The 22,335-nt window shown below is 47.4% G+C and overlaps 1 protein-coding gene across 1 annotated transcript in view; it reads right to left on the bottom strand.

Annotated features, from left to right (window-relative positions):
- Nucleotides 1-3,122, bottom strand: part of LAPTM5 (lysosomal protein transmembrane 5) — a 39,601-nt gene extending 36,479 nt beyond the window's left edge. The window contains exon 1 of the mRNA XM_074934284.1: nt 2,962-3,122. Coding sequence (XP_074790385.1) covers nt 2,962-3,039 — 78 coding nt within the window. The 5' untranslated portion in view covers nt 3,040-3,122. The remainder of the gene's footprint in view (nt 1-2,961) is intronic.
- Between the last annotated feature and the right edge of the window lie 19,213 nt (nt 3,123-22,335).

Raw genomic sequence — 22,335 nt, 5'->3', positions numbered from 1 at the left:
AGCCACAGAGTTTGTGAAAAAAGAAGCATGCAGGGAGAGGTGCTATTGGAAAAATAACCATGTTTTCCATACTCTGAATTGGGCAGTTTCTTGTGTCAACCCAGCTTTGCAGGGGGCTGTTCTGTTCCTCACATAAAAGCCAGGCTTCCCACTAGCTGTGACAACATGTTTTTTTGTTAAAGTCACCCTTGAAAATCTGCAGAAAATAAAATTAGAGGAGAGGCTTGCAAGCCCAAGCAGCCTAGGTCCAGAGTCTTGCCCATTACCCTGCCTCCGCAATGCACAGGGGCACCCTGGCAACTGGTTAACTGGCATACATACGGCAAGACCTGTGGCTTCAGAACCGCAGGCCCCTACGCCCCAGTGGGACAGTCTCAGAATCACAATTCAGTCCCTGCTTCCTGGCACCAAGGAGGAAGTAAACTGTACCAGCTGTTCCCCGGCACAGCTGACTTCCTCCTCCACAACAGCTAGCGCAAGGGAGGTGGGAAGTGCCCCCTGCCCACTCCACACCCTGCCCTGCCCACTCCCCATACACCTGCATGGAAGAGAGAGCAGCAGCCCGCCCCATCATGGAGCGTCTGATGATGCAGGTGGTCTATGCATGGGAGGGGAGGGCGATTTATTCCCCCTGACTCCCCTGCATGTAGGCAGGAAAAATCCTATTCTGAACCCCACCTCCACCCAGAGGCCTGGGCAGGCTGCAGCATTGTCAGCGCCCTTGGTCCTTGTATTGGTATCTGGTGAGACGCTCAATTGCTTCACCTCAAGCTTTGTTGAACACTCAGAGCATCAACTATGGAGCTATTCTCTGAAAATAGCTTTTTTCATCATTGAATAACAATCTCTGAGATCAACTGATGAAGAGTCAAAGAGCTTTACAAAGGAGGTCAGTATCATTATCCCTGTTTTACAGATGGGGAAACTGAGAAACAGGATGGCAAAGTTACTTGCTCAAAGTCACCCAGCAGGCCAGTGGCAGAGCCGGGACTACAAACCAGGTGTCCTGAGTGCCAGGCCAGTACTCCATCCACTAGGCCACGCTGCCTCCCCCAGTATTACATTTTTCCAGGTGACCACAGCACTGTGCCACAATTACTGTTTTCTGCCCACCATCAGGACCACTGATCACAGCTTTACAAATAAGCAAATAAATATGGACTTAATTGTAATCCTAAAATGTCCCCTGAAATGACTTTGAGCTTGACTGAAATCCCAATGGAATCTTCCCACTGGCTTCAGTTGCATTAGGATAAGACTCTATGTTCACTGACCTGTTGGAAAAGGGGAAAATGTTCACAAAAATTTTGATATCTCCTGGATTCATGGATTATATCAATCTCATCTTTTTCTTTTCTTTTTTTTTAAGCACCCACATAATAGCGGAGAAAAGCCAAAAAGCATGATGGGCCTGTACCCTAAAGGCCCAACAACCCGAATGCAAAGAAACTGATGTTTTAAAATCTCAGGATTTTTAAACCAGTCTCAGGGTATTTTGGGGCCTGATGCATTGTCTGTGAGCACTTGGCTTTGGCAATGCTGCTACAGAATCCGACAGCTCAATAGGTTGCTTATAACCATCAACGTCACCTTCTATTGATGAGCTTATAACCATCAATAACACACACCACTCCTGTTTGTAGCATGCTTATAAAATCTGTTCTTCACGTATTAACCCTTTATAATCCGTCTATAAACAGAATCTTAGTGACTGGGGCAATTCAAGCTTCCACAGTGACTTCCCATTAAACGTGGGCCAAATCTCAGTGGGTGCAATTCAACATAGTTCCCCTGAAATCAATGGAGCGACACCAATTTACACCAGCTGAACATCTAGCCCTATACTGGGATGACTCCATAGATACACTGTGGACCTGAAAACTGTGGACCTGTGTGTTGCTTTTAAGCTGTGGCTTTGTGCTGGGAGGGGTGACGCAGCTGCAGAGCACTGGGGAGTCTGGCAAGCCAGCCAACCGATGCAGTGCTCGCGGGTGGCGCACCCATCAGCACAATGGAGGAGTGCTGTTCCGGCATGCTGCACCCTGCCAATGGATGGCGACACCCTATCTCCGGCAGAGGAACCAGGACACCCACTGCAGCGCAACCACCCCACCCCTTCCCAGTGCAACAAGTGGCCTAAAACCCACAGTGTCCCGCTGCCAACCGGGCGACCTCTCGAGGCCCCGCTCCTTGGTTGTGCTCAAAAGGTGTGCAGGGCAACTGGGGAGGTGATTTGAAGCCATTTTTGTACTCCCCCAATCCTGGGCTGACTATGCAATGTGTCATAACCTCAGCATGAGTTACATCCACCAGAAAGCTACTCTAACTATGCCACCAAGCAGCACTTACAACAGCAGAGACGCCCCCCAGCCACACCCTATTCCCCCCCCCCGCCCCCGCACACACACACAGAGCTAATCCTCCCAGGACAGCCACGGCAACTTAACAGAGACTTAAGATTCAAAGAGAAACCAACTGAGAACTGGGTACAATGTCTAAAACCTGTTAGAGAAATTAAAGACATTCACAATTTTACCTAGATACTGTTTATAGCTCTGATCCATACACACACGCATGCCCACACCTCACTATAGATTCCTAACCTTAACTTTTACACAACCCTTTGTATTGTCATCCCACTGTACAATTTGCAACCAATGGATCCGCCTGTCTACACTGAAAGCTTGTAGGATTCACAGCGCCGACTGCATGTGCAAAGGCTGATACTCGAGCAGCAGAGGAAAAACAGGAACTGCGGTGAATTTCCATCGGCTCTGGCAGAAGAACCTAGTTCAGAAAACTATCAGCACAGTATGTTTCTTTTTTCCCCTCTCTTGTCCATTGCTCTTAAATCATAGGCCTCCCCCCACCTCTCAGGAACACAGAAAAGTCAACACTTCGGGAACTGTTTGATTTCCCAGTTTATAGCTTTCCTATCTGTCCTTGTATTTCGTAACTTACCACGTGGTAGATGCCAAGAGTGACTGTTCCAGTCTTAATGTTGAAACAGCAACATTTCGGGGGCGTCTGGGGGGACATTTTTGATCCCTTTCGACTGTTGTGGCGCTCCAGCTGCTGAATCTGAGGCAGCTGCACTAGAGAGACCAAGCACTGCAATGTAACATCTTGTTGCTCAACTTCCTTCCTGGTCTATAAATGTGTCAAGTCATCTCCAGAGTCACATGAGGTCTTTGAGATTTCCAAATGCAAGAGAAAACAAAATCATGTTGAAAGCAGCTGATCTCTAAATATTGCCTTTAAGTGATTAAATAAGGATTTAGGAGACTAATTTGAGGCCCCCACATTTGCAAACCTTGGCCCAGACTATGAAAATGTCAGCAAATTCCCCTTAAAAGAAAATCTATTATTGCAGGGTCCAGAGTAAAGACAACAACAGCAACAACAAAGCATCCATTCCACCAACCCTGCAGGTGCCCAGACATTTTTGCATGGAAATCGGAGGAGCATTCACACACACACACAAGTAGCCATCTTGCAAATGATTTATGCATTGTGATCATCCTTGAAAATGTGATTCTCTAAGCCTCACCATGGTAGTTTTGTAATTGACCTAACCCATGTACAGCACAGTGCACCCAGGTGCCCAGTGCTGGGTATATTATAAGCCATCACCCTCTACATGAACCCTACCCTCAGTATGCATGTGCCATAATGGCATGTGGGCTTTAGGGCAATCTTGTGGCTTTGGGCCATGGCTGGCAGAGAGGGTGAGAAGGTGGTTGTCTATCATCAGCGCAAGAAAAATGGGCCCAATTCATGGCTGCCCTAGGTCACCCTAGGGTTGCCAACTTGGTAATATTTAAAAAACAGACACTCCAGCAGGAGTGCCAGAACTTCCCCTTCCCCGCCTTTTCCCCCCAAAGCCCTGCCCTACCTCTTCCCCTGAGGACCCGCCCCCATCTATGCCTCTTCTCACCTCCCCTCTGTCACTCACTGCTTTTCCCCTTCCATCCCCCCACCTGGGTCAGGAGGGACCCATCTGCAGAGCCGGGGCTGGGAGCTGCAGCTGCCCAAAGCAGGTAGGAGGCAGCCCTTGCTAAGCAGGGGCTGGTGTGGATGCTGACTTGGGGCCTTTCCGCCTCCCCCGACCTCAGTAACTGGACTTGTGTTTCCGGTCAATAGATCTGACCAGACACTGTCAGGCAGGGCCAATCAGAGGGGTGGGCCAGGAGGGCCATTTGGCTTGGGCCTCAAGCTCAAAGGGGGCCTCAAATTTAGACACTTGTTAATTTTTTGACATTTGATAAGTTTCGCAACTTGTTTTTATGAGCATCCCTGTCCGACCAAAATGTGACACATGCTCTCAGCTTACAGCTGCAAATTTAAGCAAATAAGAGATGTGATTTGGTAAAAGACATACTTTTTTTGTTAACTGATCTAGATTTTGTCATATTAAAGAGTTTAATATGTTCATAAATATTCATAAAAATATATTGGTTCTGATGACAAAAGATTAGACCGTGATGAACGTGTCCTCTCAGACCAGCTGATTATATAAACAAACCACTACTAGTGGCTGGTGCTGGGTCAAATGCGTGTTGAAAAGTAGAGAATTGTTGCATTTTAGTGTCTTTATAGTTTTACATGTAGTTGACTAAGGAATTATTTATATGTGAGAATTCGAACTTGGACGCTCTGGGGTGTTTCCTAATATTACAATTGCATTGCGTATTTTTGTCAGTTTGCCTGCATCATTGGCTTCAGGTGAACGCACCTTCAATGTGTTGAAGCAGGTAAAGAACTATCACTGTTCCACTATGGGACAAGAGCGTTTGAACGGTCTCGCCATGCTTAATATCAACTGTGACATTGCACGAAAGCTAGATTTTTCCTCAATAATTAGTGCATTTGCACAGAAAAAGGCTAGAAAAGCATTTGTTAACTAAAAAAATATTCAAATTATGTCTCACTCTTTTTTTGGTGCCTTATTTTGTTTTCATGTGTCATCATTTTTTATTTTTGTTATGGCTAGGGACCTCAAAATCTGGAAGCAGCCTGGGCCTCTCTGGACCTCTAAGAGGGCCTGCTGTCAGGTCTTGATCAGACTTTCCGGTTGAAAACCAGGCTCCTGGCCACCCTACCTGTGCCAGAATAATCTGGGTGGGATCTGCATGGGGATCTCTGCAGCAGCGAAGGCCTTTCCAGGGCATGTCAGAGGTGCCTGGGGTCTGGGAGGGGACATGGCCAGTGTAGCCCTGCAGAGTGGCCAACTCTCATGGTTTTATTGTCAGTCTCACAATATTTGGTGTTTTTCTCAAACCTCCAGCTCTTGGAGTCATGTGATTTTAGTAGAATCTCCGCTTTCATTTTAAAAACCAAAGAAAGATTCCAGGCTTTTTGGTTGCAGAGCAAAGCTGGAAAACATGACCCAAGTGGGACTTAGCGGAGCAGGAGACAAAGAACCCAACAGTTATCATTATTTTTAAATCTCATTATTTTTAAGCTGATCTCGTTTTGGGGGGCCTTACTTATGAATTTTGAATGGCTGGGGTTGGCAGTCCTGGTCACATGTCCCTGCATTTCCCTGACTCCCACATGGGCTTTGGGCAGATGGGAACAAATTAGGGCAGCCCGCAGGGTCAGGATCGGGGGTGCACTGGGTACCTCACCTACTGTTACATCCATTAACAATACCCCTTCCTGCTCTGGCTTCGCTCTGCTGGCTGGTTGGGTGGGAAGAGGGCAGGGCCTTGCAGCACGGGCAGTGCCAGACTCCTTCTCTCCTCACACAGTGGGAGCACCAGGAGCAGAGTTGTGCCCAGCCCTCTGTGCAGATGCACGAATGCTGGGGGAAGCTGCTTGCACCCACCCCATGCTTTGCACTCCCAAGCAGAGCTGGGAGCCCTCAAAGCTTGATTTAGCCAGGCTTCATTCATACATACTTTCCCGAAATACAGCGCAGGTGTCGATCGTACCAGAGAGCAAGTGCAGTAAATGGCAGGAACCATTAGTGCGTCAGAGGAGACACGTGAGGAGGTGTGACTTAGCTCCCTTTATAGCCAGCCTATTGGTCTAGGGGATGGTCTTGCCTTCTGGTTCAAATCCTGGGGCAAAAGTGGAGAAGGAAGTGCATCTTAGCCTGTGTGTTATACAGAAGGTCAGATGACATGGCCCCTTCTGGCCTTCAGATCTAAGAATTCTCATGTAGACACCCTTAGCGCTATATACACCCACTTACTGATACATAAGGGTGTCTCATTTCAGCTGCGCGTTTGCCCTTAGGTGTCAGTTTAGTACTCAGGAGCTCTATGTTCCAGTCCCTGCAGTGCTATAGACTTCTTGGGTGTCCTTGGGGCAGCTCATTTAGTCTCAGGGTGTGTCTATACTGCAATGTAACACCCACAGTTGCCTGGGGCTGACGTTGCAGGGCTACAAAATTGCAATGTAGACCTTTGGGCTTAGGCTGGAACCTGGGCTCTGGGACCCCACGAGGGTGGAGGAGCCCAGAGCCCAGGCTCCAGCCCGAATGTCTATACAGCAATTTTATAGCTCCATGAGCCTGAGTCAGCTGACCTGGGCCAGTTGTGGGTGTTTCATTGCAGTGTGGACACACCCTCTCTGACCCACACCCTGAAAGGTGTTGAGGTGCCTAACTCCCGTTGGTTACAGTGAGGATCTCTCCTCAGTTCCCAGTCTGTAAAATGTGGGTGATCGAACTTCCCTACCTCACAAGGTGTGGTGAGGATAGGTGCATTACAGGTTGTGAAGTGCTCAGATACTATGGTAATAGGGGCTATAAAAGTACCATCGGTACAGGGTAAAAGATGTATATTAAATTAATCTGGGGGCTACATTAATTTTTTCCTTTCTCCATCCAGTTATAAGCTGCTGTTCTTGCTGCACTCATTTGTTCTGGCCCCAGGTGTGTTGTTTCATTTTAGACTCCTTCCTCCAGCTCTTCGGTGTGTAAAATACCCCAACATATAATGCAGAGGGGCCAAACTCTGTAGTGACTTGTGTGACGATCTTTGCTTGCACTTATGCCACGCTGCCACCAGGTGTCTCTGTGCTGTATTGAAAGTTCCATGAAGGGGAGCTGTGTCTGGCCAGAGACAAAAACAGAGAAGTCATTGGGTTTATAGCTTCTCTCTGTTCTCTCCAGTAAATGCCTCTTGCTTAAGAAGTACTGGGGTTCCATATGTATTAGGACAACCTGCACGAGCCCTGCAAGATACGCGTTGGTGGGTGGAGAGGAGTCTAAATAAGGGTGTCAGAGTAAGTGTAAAAAGATTCTTGATGCCTGAGAGCGCTGGAAGAAAGTGGAAATTGCACTAACATACACTTTCCCTCTGAATTTAGCTAACTGTGGGGTGACTCCAGCTCTGGGCAGCAGCTCGGTAGAAACCAGCCCTTGCTGGGGTTCCGGGTGAAGAGGAGCAGTCGTCTTTGCGAGGGTTGCCACCTGTCTGGATTTTTCCAGGATCATCCTTTTCTTGAGGTGCCATCCTGGTAAATCTGCCAGGGTGCTCAGTGCATACAGCCAGCGGGCAAGTTTTAGGAGCTCAGGATCGTCCCGGATGTGCCCAGTTTTTGTATCTCAGAGGCGGGAACCCTGGTCTCTGCTCCCCAATAGACAGTCTCCCCTTGCTTTGCCTTCTGCCTACATTTCATGACAAAACTCAAACAGGGCCCCACCTCAGCCTGCAGGAATGTGGGCCCATCCAGATGTAAACACCATCTTCGTTTAGTTCTTCTCCAAGCAGGGCCGGCCCTCGGCACCAGCGAAGGAAATCAGAAGGGGCGGCACGCTGGCCGTTCTCAGGGCGGGGCACGCCTCCCTTGGCGGCATACCGGCCGTTCTCGGGGCGGGGCACGCCTCCCTCGGCGGCATGCCGGCGGCAGCTTTTTCATTTTTTCTTCTTCGGCAGCCGCTTTTCTTTTTGCTTTGCTGCTTGGGGTGGCAAAAAAGGTAGAGCCAGCCCTGTCTCCAAGGCTCTTCACCCACAGACCTCAAAGAGCTTCACAAAGGAAGGGGAATATCCCCATTTTACAAATGGGGAAACTGAGGCACGGAAAGGTGACCTGACTTGCACAAGCTCACACCACTGGTCACAAGCTTACTATGGCTGAGCAAATAATGGATTTTTTTGGTTCAGGGGCCATTTCAAACAAAACTAATTTCCCTCTGCTGATACCCACACCTTCTTGTCAACTTTGAAATGGGCCACCTTGATTGCATTGGCCTCATTAGAACTACAAAAGTGATTTTTCCCTCCCTTGGTATCACCCCTTCTTGTCAACTGTTGAGAATAGGCCACTTCCACTTTAATTGAATTGGCTCGTTAGCATTGACCCCCCCCCCGCCACTTGGTAAGGCAACTCCCATCTTTTCATGTGCTGTATATTTATACCTGCCTACTGTATTTTTCACTTCATGCATCTGATGAAGTGGGTTTTAGCCCACGAAAGCTTATGCCCAAATAAATTTGTTAGTCTCTAAGGCGCCACAAGGACTCCTCATTGTTTCTACATACAGTGTTTTTTTCGTATTGTGTTACCAGACGTGAAATCCTGGCTCCACTGAAATCAGCTAGGTTTTGTCTAAGTTCCACTGGAAGCTTGGGTCCATTCTTATTTGCTAGGAACCAATTCCCAAGTGACCAATATTCCACAGTAACTAGTGATTTTGGATGCCTCAATTTTTGGTGTGTGCTCTGTGCTGTCTGAGAATCAGGCCCCTTTAATATGTTTCAATTTGGACCCCTAGAAATTGAGGTCCCTAAAACCACTAGTTACTTTGGAACATTCATAGAAAACAATTTTCATCCATTGACTTTAGGTGGGTTGGCACTATCATTCCCATTTTACAGACAGGGAAACTGAGGCACAAAAAATAAAATGACTTATTCAAGGTCACCCATCAAGCCAGGAGCCAAGTAGGAAATAGAACCTTGATTGTCTGAGGCTCAATGTACTATGGGAAAAAACCGCAGCTACAAAGACTCAGCGATAGATCCATACTAGAACACTAGATCCAAACTCCTTCAGACTGCAGGAAAGTTCTGATCCAGATCCTAACTTTGAGGGTAGGGCCCGACTCTACTAACTTTTAAGATAACAAACCACAAGGCCTGGTAGATTTAAGCCAAGCCACAGTAATGGCTGAAGTGTCTCTGTGGATATATTCTGTGCTTGAGTTTAAAAAAAAAGCGTTGATCTTATTAAACTTCTTCCATTTAAAAATTAGTTGCAAATGGAGATTTTATGTTTCTTCCCCATTTGAGGCCTTCTATTTTCTGTCGAGATTCCTTCCCCATGCCTTCCTACAGACCAGTTTCTGGGCCCATATGAATGAAGGTTCAAGAAGATCAAGTAGTTGCTGATCAAATAAAAAGCTTATTCATTATGTGAACCTGGCATCCCTGGGAAAGCATGTTTTCCTTTCGAAACCCCCTTGTCCTTTTAGAGGCAGACAGAGGCCTGCTTGTGTGCTGCACCACGCTCAAACATACTGTAACCAAACTTAGTTCACAACGTGTAAAAACAAATAGAAAGTATGGCCCAGGCTGAGCCATTGGCTTCAAATAGTCCAGCGCTGACTGAAAGCCACTGAATATTTGGACTATGGATCCCGGGAATGGTATTATCCTGAGGGGCCCCTTTCAGCAGTCTGCATTCCGAGGCTTTCAGACATCTGGAGGGACAAACAGAGACATTTTGCTGGAAGATCAGTGCGGTAGGAAGTCAGGGTGCACAGAGGAAACACAACACTGTTTTTGTAGCACTAAGGATATACATTTTGTACTCTCTTTCGGGGCCCTGTTACCTGCTTCTCCCTGGAAGGAATTCAACTCAAGATGAGCTTTCTCAAGCAAAGGATGCTGTTGGACAGAGTTTGAATTAGCAAAGCCTCAGCCCTGAGACAGCGCCTCACCAAATTCTAAACAGATCCAACCCCCCCTTGAAGTCAATGGGAGTCTTTCCCATCAGGCCTTTGGTGAGACCCCGCAATGGCAGAATTCTTAGGTGAGAGCCTTGACACAAGGAAAGATTAAACCCAATGAACCACATGCTGCTCTCATAGACCAATATCACTGAGTTCAGCGGAGCTCCTCTGGATTCACACCAGTGTAGCTGAGAGTGGAACCGGAGTCAAACCCTGTGAGAAGGCCAGAACTGCAATGTTGCCTTGAGCTTATTTTTTTTCCTGCTTACATTTATATGCGTCTTTCACAAATAGTCACATGGCCGCACCACTCTCTGAGGTAAATCCCTGAAGAATGCAGGAGATCTTCTGGCAAGCGTTTAAAGTGTCGGGAGACAAAAGCGAGGCTCACTATCCTGACTTTTCAGATGAGGAAATAAGGTACAGAGAAATTACACCACGTGCCCAGGGTCACATGAGAAGCCTGGGACTGAGCTAAGAAATGATCTGGAGGATGGTGTGGATTGCACTCTCAGCAAATTTGCAGATGATACTAAACTGGGAGGAGTGGTAGATACGCTGGAGGGGAGGGATAGGATACAGAAGGACCTAGACAAATTGGAGGATTGGGCCAAAAGAAATCTGATGAGGTTCAATAAGGATAAGTGCAGGGTCCTGCACTTAGGATGGAAGAATCCAATGCACCGCTACAGACTAGGGACCGAATGGCTAGGCAGCAGTTCTGCGGAAAAGGACCTAGGGGTGACAGTGGACGAGAAGCTGGATATGAGTCAACAGTGTGCCCTTGTTGCCAAGAAGGCCAATGGCATTTTGGGATGTATAAGTAGGGGCATAGCGAGCAGATCGAGGGACGTGATCGTTCCCCTCTATTCGACACTGGTGAGGCCTCATCTGGAGTACTGTGTCCAGTTTTGGGCCCCACACTACAAGAAGGATGTGGATAAATTGGAGAGAGTCCAGCGAAGGGCAACAAAAATGATTAGGGGTCTAGAGCACATGACTTATGAAGAGAGGCTGAGGGAGCTGGGATTGTTTAGTCTGCAGAAGAGAAGAATGAGGGGGGATTTGATAGCTGCTTTCAACTACCTGAAAGGGGGTTCCAAAGAGGATGGCTCTAGACTGTTCTCAATGGTAGCAGATGACAGAACGAGGAGTAATGGTCTCAAGTTGCAATGGGGGAGGTTTAGATTGGATATTAGGAAAAACTTTTTCACTAAGAGGGTGGTGAAACACTGGAATGCGTTACCTAGGGAGGTGGTAGAATCTCCTTCCTTAGAGGTTTTTAAGGTCAGGCTTGACAAAGCCCTGGCTGGGATGATTTAACTGGGAATTGGTCCTGCTTCGAGCAGGGGGTTGGACTAGATGACCTTCTGGGGTCCCTTCCAACCCTGATATTCTATGATTCTATGAACCCAAGCCTCTTGAGTCTTAGCTCAGTGACTTAACTATGCGGCCTCTAGACACCCTTCTTTTAAGGGTCACTCAATTTCCACTTGACCCCGATCATGTTCAGTTCCAGCACGTGATCCCAGCCAATCAGAAAAGTGTCTTCCATAGTTCCTGACCAGCTTGCTTCACAGCATTGACTGATGTATTTGCATTTAGAGGCAGCCAAATAACAATGTGACAGCAGGAGCCAAAGAAGCACCACGGCACTCCAGGAGAGCAATAAATCTCAGTCAGATGCTGGCACTCGGCTCTGCCACTCTAAATTCCGTTTGAAGTGAGTCAAGCTCAAGCTTCATCTATTGCTGGGAATTGATGAGGGTTTGGTGAACCGAAAACTGGCAAATGACTCCTGCCTATACATTCTTTTAATTAGAAAGATAAATGCATTTTCCATTCACATACAGTGAGCAAGAGCAGCTCGGGAAGATGCAACTGTCCAAACATTCAGCAGAAATGAGAGGCCCCTGCAGCTATGCAGATACAGGTAAGCAACCGTTTTCATGTTCTCTCCACAGGTACTCATGCGGAGAGTGGACTAGATGATACACCTGAGGGAAGGGAACAGAAGGAGACTCCGCCGATTGGAAGGCATGAGATGCACTGTCCTAGGGATGGGGGTTCCACGACCACCGGTCCCAAGAGAAGGATGCGGGTGGTGGTGGTCGGGGACTCTCTCCTCAGGGGGACTGAGTCATCTATCTGCCGCCCTGACCGTGAAAACTGAGAAGTCTGCTGCTTGCCAGGAGCTAGGATTCATGATCTGATGGAGAAACTGCCGAGACTCATCAAGCCCTCGGATCGCTACCCCTTCCTGCTCCTCCACGTGGGCACCAATGATACTGCCAAGAATGACCTTGAGCAAATCACTGCAGACTACGTGGCTCTGGGAAGAAGGATAAAGGAGTTTGAGGCGCAAGTGGTCTTCTCGTCCATCCTCCCCGTGGAAGGAAAAGGCCTGGGTAGAGACTGTTGAATCGTGGAAGTCAACAAATGGCTACACAGGTGGTGTTGGAGAGAAGGCTTTGGATTCTTTGACCGTGGGATGGTGTTCCAAGAAGGAGGAGTGCTCGGCAGAGATGGGCTCCACCTAATGAAGAGAGGGAAGAGCATCTTCGCAAGCAGGCTGGCTAACCTAGTGAGGAGGGCTTTAAACTAGGTTCACCGGGGGAAGGAGACCAAAGCCCTGAGGTAAGTGGGGATGTGGGATACCGGGAGGAAGCACAAGCAGGAGCATGCGAGAGGGGAGGGCTCCTGCCTCATACTGAGAAAGAGGGACGATCAGCGAGTTATCTCAAGTGCCTATACACAAATGCAAGAAGCCTGAGAAACTGTAAGTCCTGGCACAATCAAGGAATTATGATGTGATTGGAATAACAGACTTGGTGGGATAACTCACATGACTGGAGTACTGTCATGGATGGATATAAACTGTTCAGGAAGGACAGGCAGGGCAGAAAAGGTGGGGGAGTTGCATTGTATGTAAGAGAGCAGTATGACTACTCAGAGCTCTGCTATGAAACTGCAGAAAAACCTGAGTGTCTCTGGATTAAGTTTAGAAGCGTGAACAACAAGGGTGATGTCGTGGTGGGAGTCTGCTATAGACCACCAGACCAGGGGGATGAGGTGGACGAGGCTTTCTTCCGGCAACTAATGGAAATTACTAGATTGCAGGCCCTGGTTCTCAAGGGAGACTTCAATCACCCTGATTTCTGCTGGGAGAGCAATACAGCGGTGCACAGACAATCCAGGAAGTTTTTGGAAAGTGTAGGGGACAATTTCCTGGTGCAAGTGCTGGAGGAACCAACTAGGGGCAGAGCTCTTCTTGACCTGCTGCTCACAAACCGGGAAGAATTAGTAGGGGAAGCAAAAGTGGACCGGAACCTGGGAGACAGTGACCACGAGATGGTCGAGTTCAGGATCCTGACACAGGGAAGAAAGGAGAGCAGCAGAATACAGACCCTGGACTTCAGAAAAGCAGACTTTGACTCCCTTCGGGAACTGATGGGCAGGATCCCCTGGGAGAATATCATGAGGGGGAAAGGAGTCCAGGAGAACTGGCTGTATTGTAAAGAATCCTTATTGAGGTTGCAGGGACAAACTATCCCGATGTGTAGAAAGAATAGTAAATATGGCAGGTGACCAGCTTGGCTTCACAGTGAAATCCTTGCTGATCTTAAACACAAAAAGGAAGCTTACAAGAAATGGAAGATTGGACAAATGACCAGGGAAGAGTATAAAAATATTCCTCAGGCATGCAGGAGTGAAATCAGGAAGGCCAAATCACACTTGGAGTTGCAGCTAGCAGGAGACGTTAAGAGTAACAAGAAGAGTTTCTTCAGGTATGTTAGCAACAAGAAGAAAGTCAAGGAAAGTGTGGGCCCCTTACTGAATGAGGGAGGCAACCTAGTGACAGAGGATGTGGAAAAAGCTAATGTACTCAACACTTTTTTTGCCTCTGTCTTCACGAACAACATCAGCTCCCAGACAGCTGCACTGGGCAGCACAGCATGGGGAGGAGGTGACCAGCCCTCTGTGGAGAAAGAAGTGGTTTGGGACTATTTAGAAAAGGTGGACGAACACAAGTCTATGGGGCCGGATGCGCTGCATCCGAGGGTGCTAAAGGAGTTGGCAGATGTGATTGCAGAGCCATTGGCCATTATCTTTCAAAACTCATGGCTATCGGGGGAGGTCCCTGACTGGAAAAAGGCTAATGTAGTGCCCATCTTTAAAAAAGGGAAGAAGGAGGATCTGGGGAACTACAGGCCAGTCAGCCTCACCTCAGTCCCTGGAAAAATCATGGAGCAGGTCCTCAAGGAATCAATTCTGAAGCACTTAGAGGAGAGGAAAGTGATCAGAAACAGTCAGCATGGATTCACCAAGGGCAAGTCATGCCTGACTAATATAATTGCCTTCTATGACAAGATAACTGCCTCTGTGGATGAGGGGAAAGCAGTGGACGTGTTGTTCCTTGACTTTAGCAAAGCTTTTGACGCTGTCTCCCACAGTATTCTTGCAGCAAGTTAAAGAAGTATGGGCTGGATGAATGGACTATAAGGTGGATAGAAAGCTGGCTAGATTGTCAGGCTCAACGGGTAGTGATCAATGGCTCCATGTCTAGTTGGCAGCCGGTATCAAGTGGAGTGCCCCAAGGGTTGGTCCTTGGGCTGGTTTTGTTCAATATCTTCATTAATGATCTGGAGGATCTTAGAATCATAGAATATCAGGGTTGGAAGGGACCTCAGGAGGTCATCTAGTCCAACCCTCTGCTCAAAGCAGAGCCTATCCCCAATTAAATCATCCCAGCCAGGGCTTTGTCAAGCCGGGCCTTAAAAACCTCTAAGGAAGGAGATTCCACCACCTCCCTAGGTAACACATTCCAGTGCTTCACCACCCTCCTAGTGAAAAAGTTTTTCCTAATATCCGACCTAAACCTCCCCCACTGCAGCTTGAGACTATTACTCCTTGTTCTGTCATCTGCTACCACTGAGAACAGTCTAGAGCCATCCTCTTTGGAACCCCCTTTCAGGTAGTTGCAAGTAGCTATCAAATCCCCCCTCATTCTTCTCTTCCACACACTAAACAATCCCAGTTCCCTCAGCCTCTCCTCGTAAGTCATGTGCTCCAGCCCCCTAATCATTTTTGTTGCCCTCCGCTGGACGTTTTCCAATTTTTTCACATCCTTCTTGTAGTGTGGGGCCCAAAACTGGACCCAGTACTCCAGATGAGGCCTCACCAATGCCAAATAGAGGGGAAAGATCACGTCCCTCAATCTGCTGGCAATGCCCCTACTTATACATCCCAAAATGCCATTGGCCTTCTTGGCAACAAGGGCACACTGTTGACTCATATTCAGCTTCTCGTCCACTGTAACCCCTAGGTCCTTTTCTGTAGATGGCATGGATTGCACCCTCAGTAAGTTTGCAGATGACACTAAACTGGGAGGAGAGGTAGATATGCTGGTGGGTAGGGATAGGATACAGAGGGACCTAGACAAATTAGAGGATTGGGCCAAAAGAAATCTGATGAGGTTCAACAAGGACAAGTGCAGAGTCCTGCACTTAGGATGGAAGAATCCCATGCACTGCTACAGACTCGGGACTGAATGGCTAGGCAGCAGTTCTGATATTCTATGATTCTATGAAGAGCTCTCTTCATCCTTGCTGGAACAGATCACAGTTCACACTGGCCCAGTGCTATAGCAGTGGAAGCCGTGTTAACATTCGGACTCTTCCCTGGCAAAGAAGGGCACTTTTTAACTTATAGCTGAGGTTATTATTATTATTTATTATTTATATCATCATAGTGCCTAGGTACCCTAGTCATGACCATCGTGCTAGGGGCTGTTCAAGCATAGGACAAAAACATAGGAAGCCAACATAATGCAGGGCTGAGTTGAATCTGAGGAACCTACTGATGTCTGAGGATTATTATTAGATGCCCCAACCAAGGTCAAGAGCACTGCACAAACACATCGCGCGAGACCCTCCCTGCCCCAAAGAGGTAACAATGAAACAGACAAAGGGTGGGAGAGGAAACAGAGGCAAAGTGACTTGACCAATGTCACACAGCAAGTCACTGGCAGAGCCACCACAAGAACCCAGGTTTCATGGGCGCAAGCCCAGGGCCCCATTCACTAGGCCACACTAATAACCATCTGAGGGGGGGTACATATCCCAGCTTGCAACAATCATTACTATAGGAAATTTGCAGTAATATGTATATGGGGGAGCACCACACTTTTTGTCATATTCCCAGACCAAGGTGACATTCAGATGGAGTTAAGGTAGGAAAATGGAGCTTTAATGATGACTAGGGAAACTCTTGAAAGGCCCCAGTCACGCTGCCAGCAGCTCCCTCACTCTGATACTGAGGGAGCTCCATACAGAGTACCCTCTGCTGATCTCAGCTGTCAGGGCGTCCCATAGGTACAGGGGTCACGTCTCACATAACCTGAGTGGCCTGAGATGTGCCTAACACCTTAAACTCCATGCGGAAACCAAGAAGTGTCCAGTGCAGCCAAATAGCACATAAGCAAAATGGACGAGGTAGCTCATTTTGTTAGTTACCTTTAATTTCCTTTACCTTCCCCTACCCCTTTCCCACACTCTGCCCGGTGTCGAACCTGCCTGCTCTGCCATTACTAAGCCCACATGCCCTTCTACCCCACCCCCCGTCTTCAGTGCTTTCCTACCCACCTCCACACTGGCGCTTTTGAATACCTCCGCTTGCTGCACATTCCCCACTAGACTGTAAACTCTGAGGCATGGACCATCTCTTCTTTCGGTGTTTGTATAGCGCCTAGCACACCGGGATCCTGGCTCAAGACTGAGGCTTCTCAGTGGTACTTCAATACCCATCATAAATAATAATAACAATAGCATTCTTAATTCCCCCAGATTTCTTCTCCTGAAACCAAATGCCCTCATCCTGCTGCGTTCTCTGAACCCATTCTTTCCTATCTGGAGTTCAAGCAGCTAGGGTCACTACGTCCGAGCTTCCCTATTAATTTTATGGCTTGTCTACACTTGTGGCACTACAGCTGTGCCACTGAAGTGCTTAGTGAAGATGCTACTTATGCTAACAGAGGAGGGTCTCCCCTCGGTGTGGGTACTCCACTTCCCCGAGAGGAGGTAGTGATGTCAATGGGGGAAGCCCTCCCGTCGAAGTAGCGCTGTCTACACTAGGGTTAGGTGGATATAGTTCATAATGTAGACCAAGCCTTACATTCCCCATCTCTTCCTGTTTTGCTAAAATGCTAGCTGAGCTCGCCAACAAGGGTTTTAAACCCAACAATAACTTTTAGTGAAAGGTATTTGAAAGTGTCAGACTGTTAGTTTCAGCACAAGGAAACCGGAAACCCCACGCCTCAGCTTTGCATGCCAATGAACCCACGGAAGGCGCAGAAGACAAAGATGATTGCCTCAGTTACTGTATGTGACAAGAATGATCTATCTATTAATGTGACTTTCATCCATCAGTTCATTATGCTTTATGTGTATGCTGATGTGTGTTTTGCCATTTGCTACTTTTTCTATCTCCATTATGTGACATGCTTTATTCATCTCACTAGGATTTATGTCCATCCTGTTACCTGCTTCATTCTTTTCATTATATTTTATATCAGTTTGACTAAGCTTCACGTCCACATAGCTGCGCTTTATATGTGCCTTACTATATTTTATACCCTGTTTTACATGCTTTATGCTTTAACTAGCTGCAGAAAAGTTCCCTGCATGTATTTAAGTGATCACAAAAGTGATTCTATTGTTTTAAGACAGTCAGAGTGCAAGAAGGTGCTGTGTAAGCTTATGCTGCTAAAGCAATCCCAGAACCATACTATACTTTGCCTTTAGAGAAGGCAGCGTTTTCATCTTGCAAGTGCTTTATAAGGAGGAATGAATGAATCATGATTCCTATTTATTTATTATTTGTCTTTCAGTAGTGCTGGGTGGACCACTGAAAATGGGGCCGGCCCCCTTGTGCTAGGCAGTGCCCAAACACAAAGTAGTGCACAGTTCCTGCCCCAAAGCGCTTACAATCTAACTACACGAGGCAGGCACATGTTGGGGGAAAGGGTGAGACACACAAATAGAGGAACAGAGGGATGGTTTGCAAATGTCATGTTAATTCCATGACTTTTTTTTTTTTTTTAATTCTTAGCGTGGGGGTTTGTTAAGAGGGGATTAGCGAAATGGAAACACAAAGGGAAGGCAGTCATCCCCAGCTGCTCCTGCAGTGAGGTAAATAAGTGATTTTTTGTATTATAGTACCCAGGGAGGCTCCATCCAAGATCAGGGCCCATCATGCTGGGTGCTATACAGACACACAAGAACATGAAGTACCTGTCCAGGAATAGTTTACAAACTAAATAAACTCAGGGTAGGAGAAGAAACAGAGGCAAAGAACAGGAGAGTGCCAGTGGTGGAGCTCGGAATACAACCCAGGCATCCTGGTTCCCATAGCAGCGCTCTCCCCCCCAACCCTCAGAATTATTATTATAGGCCCATTTTTCAGATGGTCGAAGAATTAGAACACAGGAAAAGTATCTGGGATCTCTGGCTAGGAGAGTGTCTGTGGCCTTGAGCAAATCACCATAGGTGATCCTCACTCTGGGGCAGAGGGCCAGAGAGAGGCCTAGGCAGTGATTCAGCATTAAGGATCTGGGTTTTCGGGTTCTTTTGTCTGAAAATTGAAAATGTTTCATGCGAAATATAAAAACAAAAAGCTCATTTTTCAAAAAATTTCTCACCAAAAAACTAAGTGGCATTTTTGACCCAGGGTAAAACTTTCAAAAGCACCTAACTGACTAAGGATTCCACGTCCCAGTTTCAGAAGTGACTTAGACCCAGATCCTCAAGGGTATTTAAGCGCCGACCTCCATTGGTTTCAATGGGAGTTGGCTGCCTAAGTTCCTGTGAGGAGCTAAATCTGAGGAGCTGAAGTTTCACTGAAAGTCAATGAGACTGAGACCTGGTCTACAGCTAAAATTTAGGTCAAGCTGGCTATGTCACTCAGGACTAAGAGCAATTTACACCCTTCAGAGACATAGTTATGCCAATCTAAGCCCCATTGTAGACACCCCAGGTCAACGGAAGACTTCTTCCATCAACCTAGCTTCCACCACTGACGGGAATGTGTCACGGGGTCCACTCACTGCTAGCCCACCTCCTCCTGGCCACTCTGGGGATTAGCTCTTGCCAGGTCAGACATCCCCTTCTGCTGCTCATTCGCACCCCCTGCCATCTCTCTCTCTATATATATGCGATTCAGGGTGTTCTCTCCTCATAGCTTGGCCCCGCGACCAGGGCATGGTGCGTTTTCCCCTTCCGGGATATCAAAGTCTCTCTATACAGACTGTTTCAGGCAATCTTTCCATTCAGTGTTCAGATGGTGCCATTTCCCCAGTGGCTGATAGGGGAACTCAGGCCTGCCCACTACTCCATGTTCCAGCCCGGGGATCTTAAGCTCCGCAACTATGGTCTACTTGCTCCCAGACCTGTTTGCTAGTTCCCCGCTTTCTGCTTCTATCCTCTGGGTTTGCCACCCAACCGAGCTGCCTCCACTCCCTCTGGCTACTTCCCCCTTTGGCTTCTTGCCAGACCCCGTAATCTCCAAGACACCTTCCTGCAGACTACTTCACCCTGAAGTCCCCTGCTGTTCTCAGCCTCTTAGCTTTATAGCATCCCCACCTGTTCCTGTCCAGGTGAGTGTTATACCTGATTAAGCATCATTGAGCTAGCTGGCCTTAACCCCTTCAGGGCTAGGGTGAGGTCAACACCCCATCACAAAGTGGATTAACTACAGCAGTGGAAAAACCCCTTCCATCACTGTAGCAAGTATCTATACTATGGTGCTAGACTGCCACAGCTGCAGCACCCTGTGGCTTCTAAATCACATAGGCACTTTTGAAAATGTTCCTCCAGGTCTATTCTGATCAGCCGCTGGATCTGCAGTTTCCAAGCATATTTGGTTGGTTCAGCCCATTACAAAGGCAAGGTCCATCTGGGAAGTACAAGTCTAAACCCAAATTACCCTTTATTTGGGGGGATTTCTCTAGCCAGGATGGTGGCTTTAGGCCCAACTCATCCCAAACCTTTAGAAAGCTGCCCACCACTGGCCATTATCTGTGGAATACAGAGCAAAAAAAACGTGTCCTGCTGCATTGCTGCTTGCAGCAAAGGGGTAAATAACAAATGTGTGGAACTGTGTCACACTAAAGTCTTGCCTTCTCCAAATCTCCCACCCCCACATTTGTTCAGGGCCTATTCTTGTTGCTCATCGTAAGTATCTGTCATCACCATTCCTTGAGGTGGTTAACTAATTTTGTGTGCAGACCACATTCTAAATTGTCTCATTCCACGCTGCTTACCCACAAGAAATCATTTTGCTTAAGAAAGGAATCAACCCACGACAGCTTATTTAGCTGCAAAAGGAAGAAATCAGCTGTTACATTTGCAATCCCCCCAAAAGATTTATTAGGAGACACCAAAAAGGTGAGTGCTTCCTGACCAGCACTTGGCAGAACATACTGTATGAATAACTGAATGACCTTTCAAATATTTACACATATGCAAAGTCTTGTTTGGAGGCTGCCTCTTGCTCCTTCATTTGTCTGACAACTTCCTAACCAGAAATGATACATTCATTTACAGCCACCAGACAGCTTGTTTTTTATTAGCCAGACACCGCCAAGAACAATAGGCGAGAAATGACAGAACACATGGCACATTTGCTCAGCGCCACGGAGCCCGTTTCATACGATGAATGTCAGCCTTAGTCCTTGCTAACCTAGGAACATAGAGAGCTTTTAGGTGTTAGCCACACTGACAAGGGCCTTGTGAAGGGGGAGGAAAAGTATGGCCCATAAGGCTCCCCTTGGCATGTGTGGAAAGTAACATTTGCTGTGCTAAACAGAAGCATCTTAGTTGAGTTTATCTGCCAATGATTCCATGGTTTAAGTGACGTTTGGATGTAGCCAGAAGGTGCCCAAGTGGTAGTAATGAGACGACTATAGGGGAAAGCTACAACAATCAGCAAGGGCAGATGATTATTATTATAAATATAGTTATTAGGAGAGGAAGGATGATCTTAGCTCGTGAGCTAGCTGTGGCAGGGATGGTCTGTGTGTTATTTGTTTGTACAGTGCCTTGTACAATTATTAATCCTAGTGAATACTAAAAAAAGGTTTGAAAAAGGTCAAGATCAAAACAAAACATTCAAAAAATTATCAAAATGTAACATTTTGATTAACCCAAATTGGAATTCTTGCCAGCTTTTGTGTTTGTGATAATTGTCAAGATTTTTGGAAGGGAAAAAAATGTCAAAATCTCAAAAATTCTCATGGGACAGGAAAACCATTTCCTATCCAGCCCTGCCTAGCACAATGGTGCCCCAATCTTGCTTGGCCTGTAGGCACTACCTGTCAGCATTGCAAGAAACCTGCTCTGCTGGTCTCACGTTTCCCTCCAGCTGAATGGGAAGAGGAGGGGATGGCATGAGTTGGGAGAGGGCTGGTCCCATCCTTCACAAGGAGACAGACAGTCTGATGGTACATACCTTCCCATTCACGAACCTCCAGGATCCTCTACAGCAGCGTTTCTGAAACTGCGGGGTCCCGACCCAAAAAGGAGTCACAAGACTATTGTAGGGGGGTCACGAGAATGGCAGCTGCTGGCCAAGTGCCCAGCTCTGAAGGCAGCGCCACCTCCAGCAGCAGTGCAGTAGTAGGGATGGCCTGGAATGGGGGTGGGAGAATCCCTCACTTTTTGAGAATGGTCTGAAATATTTTCAAAGGGGGTCCCAGAAAAAAATTTGAAAACCTCTGCTCTACAGAAACATTGTTATGACTTTGATTCCTTTCAGCGATCTTGGGGAACTTCTCAGACCCCACCAGGCTCTAGTGTCCCCAGATGTTGGCAAATGGGGAAAGCAGATGGCTAGGCACTTTGCAATGTTATCAGCCTCCATCCCCCTGGCCAGTGTGGCTTAGGAGACCATGAGGTTGGGGTGGAACTTCACACTGTCCCCATTAAAACTTTGAAGTTATCTTAAGTACCCATGAGACAGGGCCCCTCTAGGTGCCCAATATTTCACACATTATCAAAGGACACCATTACTGACCTCCACATGGCCTGTGGCCCCTGGAGATGCAATAGCTCTCAGGTGCCTGGGGACCCTTCTCCTTTCTCCCTTCATGATCCCCATGGCCAGGTCGAGCCTGGGGATCATGAAAGCATGGGCTTCAAAATGCTCTCAATGGAACATTGAAACTTTTCACCCCAGCCACACTGGAGCTTAGCCAGCACAGAGCCCACTCGGGAACTTGCCACCCACCCAGATGGGAAATACAGAATGTCTAGACCTCATGTAGTTACGGGGTAGCACTTTGCAATGTTACCAGCCTCCATCCCCCTGGCCAGTGTGGCTCAGGAGACCATTAGGTTGGGGTGGAACTTCACACTGTCCCCATTAAAACTTTG

The sequence above is a fragment of the Natator depressus genome, chromosome 19 (assembly GCF_965152275.1).
Source record: "Natator depressus isolate rNatDep1 chromosome 19, rNatDep2.hap1, whole genome shotgun sequence".
Taxonomy (NCBI): Eukaryota; Metazoa; Chordata; order Testudines; family Cheloniidae; genus Natator; species Natator depressus.
The sequence above is the reverse complement of the archived record's forward strand: the minus strand, read 5'-3'. Positions and strand labels throughout refer to the sequence as shown.